Below are 17,766 nucleotides of genomic sequence, written 5' to 3'. Positions count from 1 at the left end.
CTGGTTCCCTTAAGACTCCTTTCTAGTTAGGACTTGGAGCAGGTCACCCCTTGAAACTCCCTTCTCCTTTATCTGTCTGTAGCAATGAGGACCCAAATTTTGATTAAAGGATTCAGAAGCTCACAGCTGGAGTTACACACTAGAAATCATCCCAACTCAATCATTTGACAGATCTGGAAACTGTGATCCAGGGAAGTGAAATCACTTGCCCCAAGTTATACAGTAAATAAATAATAGAGCTGACATAGTCCCAAGCTCAACACTCTTCTTCACTACACATTCCAGGGGCCGGCCCGGTGGTGCAGGGGTTAAGCTCGCATGTTCCGCTTTAGTGCCTGGGGTTTGCTGGTTCGGATCCCAGGTGCGGACATGGCACTGCTTGGCAAGCCATGCTGTGGTAGGCATCCCACATAGAAAGGAGAGGAAGATGGGCACAGATGTTAGCTGAGGGCCAGTCTTCCTCAGCAAAAAGAGGAGGCTTGGCAGCAGATGTTAGCTCAGGGCTAATCTTCCTCAAAAAAACAACAAACAAAAAGCATTCTAGAACACATCAAAAGGAATGTGTAATGTGCTTATGTCATATATATGCTATATATTTTTGCCAAATACATCCCCATATCACTATAATATTGCATCAAATTCAGTTCACTATGATATTCATTTTATGCTGACTATATCCATAATCAATAGTTCTATTTTATATTTCTGTAGAGTTTACCCTGGACTATCTTCTTTTGAGCTATCCTGTTTATTTCCTTGGCATCAGTCTAATTTTTCATGGATTATGATTTTTAATCTGGTTGCCAAGAATTTAACCCATCTAACCCACTTCTCACATCTACATTAATGATGAAGTAACATTAATTCTAAAATAATCCTGTAGAAAATCAGTATGCCTCTGTATAAAAAGAACTAAATGAAATTTCTAAAGATTGAAAACAATAATACAGATTCCACCAAAACACTGGTTATGAGTTTCCACAGGCGCAAATAAAAAGGAAACATTAAAGTTACAAATTGTATTTAAGTTAAACTCTTACCTTTAACTTAGAAAATATAACCTACTTGCAAAAATATTTGTGAAAAACCTCTATAACATTTAAGGAAAGGGAAATTAAAAGCAAAGATACTTAAAGAGAGTAGCTGGATCTACAGATCTACAAAAGGAAATTTAATTTAGGCTACATTTAAATAGAAAAGTCACTGTTAAAACACAGGAAGCATAGGTCATTTTCACAAACCACATAACATTTTTTTGACTGTTAATGACTTCTACATCAGAAGATAATGACAACCATATAAAGTATAAGGAATTGAAATTAAAAAAATAAGGAGCCTGAATCTAAATACATTAATTTCACTGATATGATTTTTAAAACACAAAGTATACTGTTTGAAACAAATTTGAAACATAAAATTAACCAATTCACACTACCCATATATATAGTTTTACAATAAAATAAAATAGAGAACATACTAGCTCATCCATCAAATCAAGATTATTAAACACATTTAGCTAAGGTTCCTTAAAAAACGGTATGGTACAGAGCAAGGGTTGGGTAGACAGGAAACAAAATAAAACCATCCTTAATTTTCAAATCTTCATATATTGTGTCATATATTCAAAACTCATTTACCTATTTTTTAAGAGACAGAGTGTGCTCCTCTCACATTAAATGGCAGTTTAGGTGAAATCAGGATATAAAGGGAAGGAAGAGAGTACAAAAAGCAGGGCAGAACACAAAGTACCTAGGAAGAACAAGGTGTGGACCTGGGACTCAGCCACTGCTTGTGTCCCATTCTTTTGGTAATCCACCTTGAGGCTCTGTGCCCTCTAACTCCTGTTTTCTCTGCAAACAAATGAGATTTCTTAAGTCACCTTAACTTTATACTGATCTTCCTGCTCTTAATAAGACAAATCGAATAAGTAGTATTTTAAGTTGGGATATAGGCTCCAGTTGTTAGACTCTGAAATTTCAGACTTTAGGCTTATAGTCTAGTAGGTCTCTTCCAAAAATGCTCAGAATTAGGATATAAACAATTGATCCCTATGTGTTAACTCACTGCTGCATGTACAATTTATAGCAACAATATTAATCAGAAAAACTATTGACATAAACAGCATGCACAGTACCTTCTGGTAGACAATGGAACACACAAGATCCTTGACAGTAGATAAAGATAGTTCCTGGGCTTCAATGGTAACACTCTCCCGTGTAAGACCAATTTGCAGCAGAAATGAAATTGTATGCACTGAGCCTCTGGAGTTGGTGAGTGACGGTGCACTGAAGCTTCCATTAGAAAGTCGGGCAGAGAGTCCTGTCTTAGGACTTGAACACGGAGAAGGAGTTGGAAGCACAGCAGGAAGAGTTACAGGTAATACAGACTTCTGGGCTGATGGAGGGGAACTGTTTGCAGACATCTGCCTTTCTTTAAGCTTTGAAAATAGTCGTCAATTCTATTTCAATGGTTATGAAGAGGCTTTTCTAAAATGACAGCAGTAAAAAAATGACTGTACTTTTGGATTTAGTTGAAAGCTTCTTTATTTCCTCTTTTAAGCCACTCATGCCGACGATGTGAAGTTCCACAACTGTGAGCTGAATACACAAAAGGTCCTACTTCCCTTATCATCAGTCCCACCAAAAAAAGAGTCTTGTCTTTTAGGTCCACAACTAGGGATTTGGAAAGAATTTAACGTCACTGATTAGCCTCATCGGAAAGGAGATGACATTGCTTATTTACTAAACAACTTCATCTATTTTCTTCTAAGTCTATTCTTGTCTCTTTTAATTTCAGAAAATACATACTGAATAGAAGTTTTCTGTCAAGATGAAATCCTCCTGGTAAATGTTTAGGATTAATCTATTCAGTATTTATCCTTTGGTTCACTGATTTGACGGGACACTTTCTCAAACATCTACACTTTAAATCACGTTCTCAAATGTCCTCATTTTCATTTTGGGGGGGGGATAAATTTTTCCATGATGAAGTACAAAGCTTTGAAAATAGAACAGGCATATTTCATTTGATGAATGGGTCCATCGAGAAAAGTTGATGCTTTTTGAAATGTAGTCAGCCTGGAAGAAATTTTTTAAAAACTTTTACTATTTTATACTCATTTGACATTATTTTAAAAATGCAAGAATCCCTACAACTTTTTTAAATGAAAATTTTTGCTTCTATGTCTACAATTCACCAGTAAATCCTAATGGGCAGCCATTTCTTTTGGTCTAGTTGTTACACCCATTTTTTTTACTATAGGTATAATTTCAGGGGGAGCTTCCTGCTCAAAAAAAACCCCCAGCACTCCTTTCTAATACCTGAAAATTGAAGATCAAACACTTTTATTCCACAAATACACAACTGAGTTATGGCAAAAATAGAAGGGACAAAAAAGGAAAATAAAACTGACAGAGTGAAAGAAATAAAATATGTACCACTCAGCCATATAAAAGATGTAAAATACTGTCCTAAGACAGACAAGTTAAAAGTATTCTTTTTTATATTAAAAGTCTAACTCTGCCAAAATATGATTTCTGACTTACTCTGTTGACAGATTTCTTTCAAAAAGCTAAGGAAGCAGGAGGGATATGCTATACCCAGTTATGTGGCTAACAAAGAAGTGTAAAAGACATACTTATGAACATAGGAGATAATGATTTCATCATAAAGAATTTCTAAAAGTAAAAAAGAGAACAGTGGGCACAGTTGCATATGTATCACAGTTTAACGAAAGGACAGTTCAAAAAAGTTAAAAAAAAAAAAAAGGTATGACCCCCCCCACAACTAAGAGAAATGGCTCACAGGAGATGGCTCCTTCTAAATTCCATCTATATACTCATCAACAATTCCAAAGATGAGAAAGAGTGAAGCATCCAGAGTGGCTGCAGAATGACTCTCTGGAGAGTAATGTGGCTGAGTAAATTAGGATGAACATAACAAAACAACAAAAACTTACAGATATAGTATCAGGAATGAGAAAGCTGAGGAAAAATTAAGGCTTAGAAAAAATTATTTAAAGATAAAAGCTTTTATAACTACATTCAAATAAATGATTATTATCCCACCTTATATTGTATAGCACTCAGAAATGTTTCACACACTTTATCTCATGATGCCTCTTTGGAAATTCATATTAACATTTGTGCAAATGAGAAAACTGAAGCACAAGCAGATAAAGCAACTTGTCCAGCACCAGATGGCTATTAAGAGGTAGAGAGGGAATTAGGACTCAAGTTTCATACTTTCTTACCAAGAGTTGTCTCCACAATAACAGACTATTTCTCAGAGAGAACAAGGAACTGAGAGAATCACTGCTTAGAGAGGATGTTGTTAAGGTTGAGAGAGCACACAGAGAAGGCAGAATTGCTCAACTTGTGTTTTGCTTATCTTCTCTTAGTTTTTAAACTAAAGCTGTAGAAGAGCATTGAGAACTGAAACTCGAGCCTGATGAATAAGAGAGACTAAAACAACTTTATGAGTGCAAGTCTTGGGGTCCAGATGCAACCCATTCCATACTGCTCAACAATTAGCAAGTGTAATCACAAAGCTGACTCCTACGCAGTTGGATAAAGAGCTCAGAAAGAGAGAAATAATCATGGCCTAGAGATGGGTCAGAGTTGCTTCAAGTCTTGTGAGCTGAACTGAAGCAGTTTTCAGGAACTATAGACATACAAACCTATTAATCCTTAGGCAAATCTGAGAACAGATTATGAAAGCAAATGGCTTTTGAACCTAGAAAAGAATACAATAATCACGAGATGTCAGCATGAATTCAAACAGAACGAATAATGCCAAATTAACTGTATTTACATCTTGGAAAGGAATGATTGTTAGACTTCTTAGATGGAAGAAATACTACTAATAGCAGCTCACAGTTATTGAGCTCTAACTATCTGCCAGACACTGTTCTAAGCACTTTATATGTATTATCTCATTTATTCCTCATAAGAGCACACTTTATGGCTGAGAAAACAGAGGCTTAGAGATTAAAGTACTCACCCAAGCTCACACAATCAGCAAAGCCAGACAAAAATAGTGGATTCTGGCCAAAACAGTATTCAAGGTGGCTTTCTATGCTATTTGTGTACAGTGGCTGCTTGAGTGTGAGGTGGATGTTAGTGACGCTGGGTAGGTTTGCTGCTTTCTGTCGACTCAGATGAGAGAAGTCTTTAGGGGAGTGCTTCAGAACTCTGTTCTTGGCTCTATATTGTTTTTGATTATTTTTAATATAATAAAGACATGCAAGACGTTTATAAAATCCTCAGATTTTACAATCTGGGAGAAATAAGCTAAAATTAAAGTGAGATCTAACAAGGATGAGTGTACAGCTTTGCATTTAGGTTCAAAAAGTTAAACGTGCAACACAGAAATGGAGAAACGCTGACTTCGAAGCTGTTCATAAGAGGAGTTATCGACCCGGCAGTTTAATAAAAGCTGTTAATATAATGGGTGACTAAAAGAATTAATGCAAACCAAAACCCCTAGGACACATTATTATTGTATTCATTTCTACAGTCCACATTTTTAAGAGCTATACTGATGTAAAAAAATAACAAGAGCATGCATCCAGATAAAAGTGAAAACGATGTCATGTGCCAAATATAGGCTTAACAAAACCAAATACAATAACGGTCCCCAAATATTTGAAAAGGTGTTAAGAGAATAATTGGTTTCATTCAGTATCACTGTAGAGATAAGAGCACTACTTCCTTACACCACAGGCTATCGTGCAGACTGATCTACAGCAGGTAAAGTACCTACCACCGTACCTGTCTTACAGCAACTGCTCATAAGTTTTAGCAATTTTCACAGTAATTAGATGAAGGAATTAACATTGAAGCTCCTGTGTTGGGGTAAATACTGCAGTTTAGATATTATTCTTCATTAAATCCTTGCAACAACTCTAGATTTAACTCTATTTCACAAAAAAGGAACCAGAGTTTCAGAGAAGTTGCTGCTTGCCTAGACTACATGGCTAAGTGATTTGGGATTCAAACAAAAGTTTCCCTGATTCCAAAGCCCACGTTCTTTCCACTGTTTCATTCCACCTCCAACAAGCTAACAATGGAATAGGTTTTCTCACGAGGTAATGAGCTCCTTAACATCTGACTTGAGTAGTTTCAAAAGCTGAACAATGGTCACTAAAAAAGTAGTAAAATATCTATGAAAATATTGTTTGCAGGTTAAATAATTCAAAATACAACATTCTATTGTGTTCAACAATTTATTTTTGACGGCTGTCTTCAGACTAAATTTCCATTTTATTAGATCGGTTAATATTAGCCAAATAACAGTAACTAATAATACAATTGACTAATTTATCAGAACCACTGGTAACTATTAATAAACTATAAACAATTTTTTTTAAAGTTTCAGCATGAATACAAACAGAAAAAACTAAGTGAGTGATCATATTAGCTTCTGCCCACTCATCCCATCTGTTTTCCCTCTTCTTGTTTTGTTTTACGGAACCCTGATTTGTTTTGTAACATGCAACAAGATGTAGGGTGCAAAATATTAAGACTAAATATCAAAAAAATCTAATAACTAATTTATTTTGTCTTTATGCTTCAATTAGAAAACTGAGACAGTAGTACAACTTACTAATTTCTAAACTGTGTATCAATTAGATGTTTGTTTCTAACAGCTATGAGTTGGCAAGCATTTCTAATATGTTTATTTGGAACATCTCAAACATTCTTTGGGGGAGTTATCTGTCACATATCCCATTCAAATGAGCTTATATAATATCACCATTGTTGAATGGAATCAAAAGATAGGACATTAAAGAAATCTTGAACCTAACTTGCCCAATTAATACAGACAAGGTAAAATAAAGGGCCTGGAGGTCAGGGTACTTAACTGAGATACTTCAGGGTAACATCACTAGTAATTCTACCTTTCTCTCCCTGTCCCTCAGCTGTCTCTTACACATACATTATTTCATATCTTAGCAAAGCCTCTAATTAGAAGCAGCTCTAATAGCAGCATTTTCATTCAACAAATATTTACTGAGTGCTTATTATTTGCCAGACTATTATGACAGACACTGGGGTTATACAGCAGCCACCAAAACAGACATGGCTACTGCTCTCTCTGGAGCCTCTGGTGTGATGTGGGTACCACACATTAAACAAATATCCACATAAATAACAAGGTAATTACAAATGATGAAAAGTGATATGAAAGAGTACACTAAGAGGATCTAATTTCAACTGGGGTCTCAGGTAAGGAGCCTTTAAGGAAGCAGTATGTAAGCTAAGACCTAAAGAATAAATTAGAGTCAGGGAAGCAGAGAGAGAAGGGTAGAGGATCCCAGGAAGACAAAACAAATTCAGTTATTAAATACTTCAAAAGGAGGCTCATTATTTAGTGTAGCCAGTGTCTTTTCTGTACTCAGTAAAGGCTACAGTAAAGAAGTAAAATGCTTTTCCTATTCAGAATAGCACAACATCTACCATGACTCCCTATCAGGAATGGGTTTTCCTGGCTCAATTTAGTTTTGTGTGCTAACAACGCTGATAAAGGGTCTTTTTTTCTCCTGTTGACATGTACACGTATTCCCTTCCTTTAGCATGTAAAAAAGCTTGTGGCCTTTTTCAATGCAATACAGACCAGTGTCCTGAAGTCAATATCCGCGTTTTGTCTTGATGCAGACTTGACTTTGCTTAATAATACTCATGTTGCTTTTATACTGTATATTGCATAAAAGATTCAAATAATTTTGTCATTAGTTTTTAAAAATCAGTTTGTAGCAATCCCTACATCTGTTTATATATTTTCAAAAATATAACTATTACCTTGGATTAATATAATACTTTCCTCTTAAGAGCTCAGCATTTAACTAAATTGTTGCTGCTAGAATTCTGCTCCTCTAGACCAGGGTTATTTGAATCTTAGACTTTCCAGTGTCAGAGAGAATACAGGGGGAGCATAGCATGTCTACTCTCTGCTCAGGCACTGAAAAGTTTATCCGGTAATAAGATTACAGACTGCCAGTCTGGCAATGCTGTATGAATCTATGTTGGGCTGGGTGTATCTTCATCACCTCTCTTTGCACCAGTGGTATCTGAGAAATCAGACTGGCCAACAGGCAGTGAGCAATTTCTCACATACTGCCACTATAAACTAACCACACACAAGGAGGAAAACTTTTTTCTACACTGAAATAAAAATTAAAACATCTCCTAAGTACATCATCTCAAGTTTCTTCACTAACAAGACAACTGCTCCAAAGAGGCAGACATACAAGTTCAATATGAATTACGGAATCAGAGAAACTCAAAGTACTATCAGTACAGAAGATTGTGACTCATAAGTGTGATTATTATTAAATCAAATTAAAACTTGTTCTAGCAAATATTTTCCACATGTATCAAGTTCTGTAAAAGCAATTTCTTTTAAAAACGAGCAATTAACTCCAATATGGTAATATTTTCATCAACGTCAGAATGTCTTTTTAAAAATGAGAAATGTCCCCAAGAAAAATACATTTAAATAACCATTCATTTTTCTCCTCTATGAAGTTTTTTCAGTTCTTATATAATGTCTAAAAACTTGATTAAGCTCTTTTTTTCGCCTGTGGTAGTGTTTAAATGACAAACAATCCACTGAGAGAAATTTCTATTTTAAAGAGGTCATCTGATGAAACTAAAAGCTTATGAAATTTGTATATTTAAAACACTCATTGCTATCTGGAATGCTTAAAAAATTAGTTTCAAGATATGAACCAGTGAATGGTCTTGAATCTGAGTCATCCTAAAAAGTTAAATGTTATATACTAATTTATACACCCTAGGATGGAAAGTGGCTTGTCAAATACCCCGAGCTCATGTGATCAAGCCTACCAGACCTGTATTACCCACTAAAGCAAAACCTAACATGAAGGCTTCGGTAACACGTTTTAAACACTTTTATCAAAACTTGTAACTTCTTTTTGGCTGAACTTCCAGGCTTGCTCTCAATCCAGATCCTAGCAGGGGAGGAGGAAAGGGTTCCTTGAAAAAGTAAAACTGGCCTAGATCTCGGTCGGGGACCTTGATGGGATGTCTTCAGCAGCAAATCCGTAAGTATTCCCAGCCCTCACTGCGTAAGCTGGATCTAGTCGCTAAAAATGTGAGAAAGAACTACATCACTAAGTACAAAGTAGAAGCAGTGTAACAGTAACACGGTAACATTTTCTAGGGTACAAATTAACGCATTTTAGAAGTTCTTGTTTCATCTGCAGCTACAACTCATTTAAGGCTGTGTCGTACCAAATAGTAGTTCAGGGTGTAACTTATCCTTCCTAATCAAAGATGCCACCGATAGTCTTATTTCCTGTGGGGATGGGTGTGGTTGAAGAGACAGTTACTTCCAAGCCATCAATCAGTGTATGGAAAAGGGTGCAGGTCTCACACACGCCTGTCGCTTGATTTACATCCGTACCTGCAGAGTGCAAGGCCCATGCTTCTGATCGCGATGACTTCAAATAAAATATCCAACAGGCAACCGAGTAGTATGTGGTTATTTGTATTGCTCAAAGAAACAGTCGCACTCCTCAGTGTTTCATCTTAAGAGCGAGCTCCCGGGGGTGGGGGTGAGAACAACTCCGAGCGAGGCTGCAACTTGCAAAACTAAACCCAGTCAGGAAATTGGGGCGGGGGCTTACGTTCTCTAAGCGCCATTTACCCAGCCCTTGAAGATGGGGACAACGTAAAGGGATGAAGAGAAAAGAAAAAGGCTCATCCGAAATTCGGCAGTGAGCACCGCGGCTCTGGCGTCGGGAGCTCTTTCGGGGGACCCGGGGCCCGGGCGCGGGGGTCGCCCGCGGAGCGCCATCCCAACTTGGCCTCGGCGCCCACGCCGGAACTTGGCCCCACCTGGCGGCCGCGCCGGCGCCCCCGCTCGCCACGGCGCCCACCGCCCGCTCCGCCCGCCGCGCGCTCCGCCAACTTCCCGCCCAGCCCCTGAGGCCACCGCCCAGCCCGGCGCGGGTCCGAGTCCCGCCGCCGCCGCCGCCGCGTGCGGGTGGGGGAGGGGCGCCGCCGCCTCATCCGACGGCCGGGAGAACAAAGCGGCGGCCGCGACGGCGCTAACTTTTTCGGTGTCGGTTCCGCGCTCCCTGAGGCGACTACTTACAGAGGCGGGCTCGGCCGGTCGTGAGAAACTCCGCGCCCGCCAGCGTCTGGATCGCGGACGAGGCGCCAGCGAGGCTTCACGCGCCTCGCAGAATCCCGCCCGCCGCTGGCGCCCCTTCCTCTCTCCTCCTCCCCGTCCCGTCCTGAGGCCTGAGGGCGGGGGGCCGGGGCGTGCGGGGCGGGGGCGCGCGAGGGGCGGGGGCGCGGCCGGCGCGGGGGCTGCCGGGAGCTGTAGTCTCCGCGCGGGCCCGAGCCGGTGGTAGCGGCGCGGGGATGTCACTCGCTGTCTTCACACCGCGCGGGGGCAACAGGAGCTCCGGGTGCCTTCGGGCTCGCTCTGCCGCCTCCGAGGCCCCGGCGTCTCCGTGAGGGCGGGGGAGGGGGGCGCGACTGTGTGTTTATTCCAGTTACACTCTGTACTTGATCCCCGTTATTGCTATTGAACTGCCTTGTTCTCTTTTGTCGTCCGCTCTGATGGAGGCGATGGTGGCAAGAGGTGGTAGTTGCACGCGGAACTTGTAAGGAGTCTACAGCAGAGAGCAGTTTCCTCTCTGAGATATCTTCTCCTTGCTCCCCGTATTTCCCTCCCTCGTGCCTGCCCTCCAGGTGGCCGCCTGGCACAGCAGCCCCGGGCATTCCGAAGCTAGGTAGACACATCCACAGCCCTTTACCTAAAGCAGAGGAAACTGAAGTGGTTACTTTCAATGTGTTTCCTACTTGTCTGTCTTTAAACTCCAGTGTGTCCCCATCAGCAAAGTGAAATGCAGCCAAGAATCACCGAGCTCATGCTTCCACACGCACGGAAACAAGGGTGACAATGCCGAGTGAGGGGGTGGAAGTCGGGATGAGGATCTGGAGGGAAAATACACTATGTATTAAATTATAGATGTTTTATGTGAAAGAAAAGCCTGAGCAGCTGGCAGCCAATGTCCCAGAAACGACCTAGTTCCTCTTATGTCAAAATTTCATTCCGAATGAACTTACGTAAAATATATGTAAACAAGGGGATGGGCTACAGTCAACAATCTATCCAGCCCCATACACAGGTCGAGGGCAGTTTTTGAGTGAATAGAAAGAAAAGAAAGTTAAGTGGGTCCCTACTTTTTATACCAAGTCATCAATCTTAATGGATGTCCTTGAATTTAAAGTTAAGAAGGGGGAATTGTAAAATAATTTATATTAAAGAGGGGGCAAGTAAAATTGTGTATAACCCTGATCTACTCCGAAGCTATTTTTTTAAAAAGACATTTCTGAAACATTCTTGGGAATTGGAAGCTACTAAATGTCTCACATGCAGTAGTATCTAATTCAATCTAATTTTATTTTATGGTCTTACTCTGCCATTCCTTTACTTTAAAATTGAAAGTAAATTCACTCAAGTTTGCGTTCTTTATAGAGAACACTCTTACCTAACTTTGCCTTTTTCTTCCTTCCACTTCCCAACAGACATTTTAGTCCAGCCCCAAATATCCTCTCTCAGCGTGATTCCCAGGACCTCATTGGAGCAGTTTACAGCCAGTCCCATCTCACTAGTGACTTCCATTTTCTCTTGTGGTCCTTAAAGAGACAGAAGTTACTCTTCCTAGAAGTAACTTTTCTAAACGAATCAAGCTGCTATTATATAGAGGTTTAAGGATTTGTGTGAGCATGAGAATATGTATGTATATTCATTTCATTTCCACTGTTCTGCTTCTTTTTAAAAATAAAAACGTCTCCTCTACTTTACATGAATAGTTCAACAGTACATTTCAGCGGAAGACTATCTTTGTACCTGTAATTAGTTGCTTGACATGAACTACTATTTCCTTAAGACGTTCCATTCTCATTCCAAGAGCATTACAGGGATAAAGATTAAATCTAATAAGTAAATGTATTACCATGTGAGATTTTTATCCTTGAGTGAAAACGTAATCAGAATGACCAAGATGGAAAAGATTGTTCTTTTTGATGGTGTTTTATAAAAACTAGGAGTTTAGAATCTTCCTTTTCTGTGGCTGTAGTTGCACATCTTCTTGTCCCACATTTACTGCCCCCCTCCTTGTACTTAATGACACACAACATAACCATTCAGGTGTGTTACCTAATACAAGAAAAGAGAGTCAACACTGTAGTGACTTAAGATAGCAGAGTTACTTAATTCAGAATCCTAGATGCAGTAAACCATGATTTGCTAAGGCCCCATTAGAGGAAATAATCATTATTTTAAAACTTCAGCTGGGTTTAATTTATAGACTGTGATTACTGGAAAATTATTTTGTTTTTGTGCCTTTCTCCACGACCTTGAAACACAAGTGAAAAATTCAGAAAGCATTTGAGTGTCAACATAGAGTTAGTAAAATAGTTATGGGAAAAAGTGCTTTACGATGTATTATTTTTAGTCAGCAGACATGAACTTGATATATTCTTCAAAATGTCCTTCCTCAGTTTCCACTGCCACTACCCTAGTCCAGACCCTCCATATCTCACATCTGGATTACTGCCAGAAACTTTAGTTGGTCTCGGTCTAGACGAGCTCAAACTGTTACATCCTTGGAATGTCTTCTCTGATTTGCAGGCTGTCAGCAATTGTTCTCTGCTCTGATAGCATTTGATAGATAGAATTCTCATGTCACTTATCACATTTTATTGTGGATTGAGTGCATATCAATTGCCCTTGGGCTCCTATCTGCCTACTGAACATCCCTCTACTGAACTTGTAGAAGACCGTGGTCTTCAGCTTGAATATAGAGGCCATTGATAATGTCTGTCATTTACTGAACAACAGCTCTGAGCTAAGCACATTCACCTATTTTTATACAGCTTTCTCTGTTTATTCCACATAAGAGTTTCCTTTTCTTATTTGCATTTATATTTAGCTTTATATAATTTACCATTTGATTATATACTATGCTACAATTATATACGCAGATATAAATATAAACATATTTGCAGATATATTTATATATAAAATATATATGCAGCTATATTTGTAACAGTGTATAATCAAAAAGAGGTGTGGTAAGGATGGTTCGACTGATAGGAGGATTAGAAAAATCTGGTAACTAAAGGAAGTGGTTACTGCATATGCTCTACCTAGGATTTAATATGATGTCCTTAAAAGTTAGTATTCAGGTAATTGGCAATAAAAAACCAATTACCCACATCTATGGACAGCTAATCTTCCACAAAGGAGCTGAGAACATATCATGGAGTAAAGAAAGTCTCTTCAACAAATGGTGTTGGGAAAACTAGACAGCCACATGTAAAAGAAGGAAAATAGACCATACTTTTACGTCATTCACAAAAATAAACTCAAAATGATCAAAGGCTTAAAGGTAAGACCTGAAACCATAAGACTTCTAGAAGAAAATATAGGCAGTACACTCTTTTTTTTTTATTTGAGGAAGATTAGCCCTGAGCTAACATCTGCTGCCAATACTCCTCTTTTTGCTGAGGAAGACTGGCCCTGAGCTAACATCTGTGACCATCTTCCTCTACTTTCTATGTGCGATGCCTACCACAGCATGGCTTGCCAAGCAGTGCCATATCCGCACCCAGGATCCGAACTGGTGAACCCCGGGCCGCTGAATTGGAATGAGCGAACTTAACTGCTGTGCCACCAGGCTGGCCCCAAAATGACTAGGTCTACAGTACACTCTTTGACATCAGTCTTAAAAGGATCTTTTCAGACACCATGTCTTCTCGAACAAGGGAAACAATAGAAAGAATAAACAAATGGGACTTCATCAAACTAAAGAGCTCTACAAGGCAAGGGAAAACAGGATTGAAACAAAAACGCAATGCACCAACTGGAAAAAAATATTTGAAAATTGTTTATCCCACAAAGGCTTAATCTCCATCATATATAAAGAACTCCCACAACTCAACAACAAAAAAATCAAATAACCCGATCAAAAGATGGGCAGGGGTTAAGAACAGACATAGAAGATATATGGATGGCCAATAGGCACATGAAAAGATGCTCATCATCACTGATCATCAGGAAAATGCAAATCAAAACTACACTAAGATATCACCTTATACCTATTAGAATGGATAAAATAATCAAAATGAAAAATAACAAATGTTGAAGAAGTCGTGGAGAAAAAGGAACCCTCATACACTGCTGGTGGGAATGCAAACTGGTGCCACCAATATGGGAAACAGTATGGAGATTTCTCAAAAAATTAAAAATAGGAATACCATATGACCCAGCCATCCCACTACTGGGTATCTATCCAAAGAACTTGAAATCAGCAATTCAGAGACCCATGCACCCCTATGTTCATTGTAGCATTTTTCACAATAGCCAAGATGTGGAAGCAACCTAAGTGCCCATCAACTGATGCTTGAATAAAGAAGATATGGTATATATATACAATGGAATACTACTCAGCCATAAAAAGGGATAAAAATCATCCCATTCACAATAACATGGATGAACCTTGAGGGTATTATGTTAAGTGAAATAAGCCAGATAGAGAAAGACGATTTCTGTATGGCTCCACTCATATGTGGAAGATAAACAAACATGTGGGCAAAGACAACAGATTAGTGGTTACCAGGGGAAAGAGGGGGTAAGGGGCACAAACAATGAAGTGGTGCACCTATAATATGACTGACGAATAATAATGTGCAACTGAAATTTGACAAGGTTGTAAACTATCATAACCGCAAATAAAAAAAACACTTCAATTACCTTGCTCACCCCTGATAATTCTTGTTTGTTTTTGTGGTTGCAAAATATGTTTCTTCAGGAAAGAGGAAGTAATACATAAAGGTGTGTCTGGATTTCATTTTAATTGAATATTAGTTAAAAACCTCTCCTTTGAAATACTGTAAACTGGTTGTAATATTGTAATATATTTAAAAAGCCAACTGAGAGAAGAACAAGGGTGCTACAGACCTGGATAGGGAGCCGTTATTAAAATTAGTTATTGCACCAGCACTGAGCAGAGCGGAGGAGTTACGGAAGGGGGCTCCCTCACTCCCAGTCTGGAAAAAGCCCCAGCCCTCAGGAGTCAACTGGAAGGAAGGGGTTGGGATGGAACTTTGAAGATAGAGTCCAACCTAGACTCTGCCATTTTATAGCTGCATGCTACTTCATCTCACTAAGAATCGATTTCCTTACCTGTAAACTGAGGGAGATAATTATGCCATAGGGTTGTTGTGAGAATTAGATGAAAAACACATGGACCTAGTGCATTGCACATGTAATAGGCATTAAAGGTAGTCTGCCTGGGTATGCATCATGATTCTACCATTTAACAAGCTGTGTGACCACGGGCAAGTTAACCTGTATGTGCTTCCATCTCATCATCAGTTAGCTTAGATGATAGCAGTCCTTACCCCATGAGTTGTATAAGGACTAAATGAGATAAAATATGGAAAACGCTTTTTTAAATGCCTGGCATGCATGGGTAAGTGCTCAATAAATGTTAGCTATTTATTCAGGTTAAAGATGTAGAGCTTTTTAGGTCTCCACATTTCCTCCTATCCTGGCGGCACAGAGAAAGAAAAGTTACCATGCTTGATTCTACTGAGGAAAATTTAAAGTAATAACAAAGAAGTTAAAAGGAACAAGAATCCCTATGGCCATTTAATGAATTCTTTTTCACTTCATCAAAGGAAGCTCCTACTGCACAGGTCCTCAGTTGACCAGAAGTCGTCACTGTGACATTTTCTAGACTAATAGCTTCAAGTCTTGCAGCGCAGGATAAAATCGCTGAATGGTTTTATGTTTGTTGGTTTTATTTTTAATATAGTTAATCAGACTAGAATGACCTGAACACTTTACTACAACTTGTACTCTGATCGTACACCTCAAATTTCAAAATCTCAAGTATCTCCAGAAAGAATTCTGACTATATAACCCCAGACTTTAAACTGTCTCGCAGTTCTTTAAATGATGGTGGGCTGTTTAGCTGAAGGCTCAGTGATGATAATTTAGCTTATTCGTCTTTTTCCCTAGATTTCCCTTGAGTCCTTGATGTATTGTTTCAGTAAACATTTTTGAGAGGCTACTATGCGCAAGGCATTTGATAGAATCTGTGGGAAGTTTATTAGCTAAGATATGTGGAAATCTACAGCACAGAGAAGGGAGTGAAAAAATAAGTAGGAGGCAAAACAACTGGTTAGAAAATGTCAGAGAAATACAAGATATACCCCTGACCTGGGGAAAGCTAAATGTGTGGGAAAAGAGGCTTTTAGCTGGGCTTTGAAGAAAGAATAGGACTTGGAAATATAGGAGAGAGGAATGGGAGAAAAAGGAAAATTTTAAGGAGAAGCAACAGTGAGCAAAGAAATACAGGTGTGAAAACATGGGTCGCATTTGCGGACCAAATAGTTCAGTTAGGTTGAGCCATAGGATTTTTTTTTTTTCTCACGCGATTTTTAAAAATTGAGATATAACTCACAAGCTATAAAATTCACCTTTTTTTGTGTGTGCGCAGAGGAAGATTCACCTTGAGCTAATAACCATGCCAATCTTCCTCTATTTTTTAGTATATGGGCCACTAGCACATCCTGGCTGCTAACAGACCTGTGCAGGCCCATGCCCAGAAACTGAACCCAGGTCGCCAAAGCGGAGTGTGCCAAACTTAACCACTAGGCCACCAAGGCTGACCCCAAATTCACCTTTTTAAAGTGTACAATTTACTGGGTTTTAGTATATTCACATAGTTACACAACATCACAACTATCTAATTTCAGAATATTTTCATCACTGCCAAAAGAAACTCTGTACCAGTTAGTAGTCACTCCCTGTATCCCCAGAGGTGGCTGGCCCACCCAGTGGGCTCCCAACAGAGTCATAGGTGCTTGCAGTTGGAAGCTCTCAGGTGGGCAGGCACGGAAATGGTGAGTGGCGGGGATACTGTCAGGGCACCTGCTGCATCTGCTACCTGTGGCTTCAACTCCCATCTTATAAATCTGTATCTCTAGCCTTGATCTCTTTCTGTCCCACAGAAAGATCACAAATTCAAAGCATTCCTAACTGAACTCATCTTTTCCCTGAAAACTCTTCCTCTTCCTTTGTTTCCAATCTTGTACATGGTACCTTCATCTACTTAGTAATCCAAGGGAAACTTCTTGTTCAGCCTAAACTCCTTTTCCCTTGTTCTCCAAATCCAATTGGTGATCAAATCTTATCAATTTCATACCATCATATTTCCTGTGTTGTATGTGCTTTCGTCTTTTTCACTACTACTGTCTTAGTTCAGGCCTTCATTAGCTCTACCTGATCTACTGACGAGATGGTCTAAGAGATTTCCCTACCTTGAATCTTCTCTTTGATTCACTCTCCACTCTGCCACCAGAATGATAATTCCAAAATGCAGAATTGATCCAATGATTCCTTGAGCCAAAAATCCTTCAAGAGCAAACCAGTGCCTTCACTGTGCAAACTTATTAGCATAGTGTGTAATGTGCCCCCTCCTACTTTCTCTTACTGCTACCCTTTATTCCTCACATATCTAACACCTCAAGCAGTGGTGGACTGCTGGCAGTTTCCCACTGTGCTTTTGCTCATATAATACCCATCTCCCTGTTTCCCACCTGGTAAACAATTTCAAGACTAGTTCAGTCAAGTTCTCCTCTATGAGGCCTTTCCTGTCCTCTTCAGGCCAGATGGAAATAACCATTCCCTTCTTTGTGTGCCAGACATGCT

General features: G+C 39.3%; 1 protein-coding gene across 3 annotated transcripts in view; it reads right to left on the bottom strand.

The window, feature by feature from the left end:
- The window catches only part of PRKD3 (protein kinase D3), an 82,538-nt gene extending 72,211 nt beyond the window's left edge, over positions 1-10,327 (bottom strand). The window contains exons 1-2 of one of the 3 annotated variants that reach the window (XM_070574055.1): positions 10,123-10,327; positions 2,135-3,077 (exon numbers count right to left, since the gene is read on the bottom strand). In XM_070574055.1, coding sequence (XP_070430156.1) covers positions 2,135-2,422 — 288 coding nt within the window. In that variant the 5' untranslated portion in view covers positions 2,423-3,077; positions 10,123-10,327. Of the gene's footprint in view, positions 1-2,134; positions 3,078-9,429; positions 9,931-10,122 lie in introns of those variants that run through there. The other 2 variants (XM_070574056.1, XM_008516166.2) reach the window with 2 other exon arrangements.
- Positions 10,328-17,766: the final 7,439 nt, after the last annotated feature.

This window comes from Equus przewalskii, chromosome 14, assembly GCF_037783145.1.
Source record: "Equus przewalskii isolate Varuska chromosome 14, EquPr2, whole genome shotgun sequence".
Lineage (NCBI taxonomy): Eukaryota > Metazoa > Chordata > Mammalia > Perissodactyla > Equidae > Equus > Equus przewalskii.
This window is presented reverse-complemented; position numbering and strand designations above follow the sequence as displayed.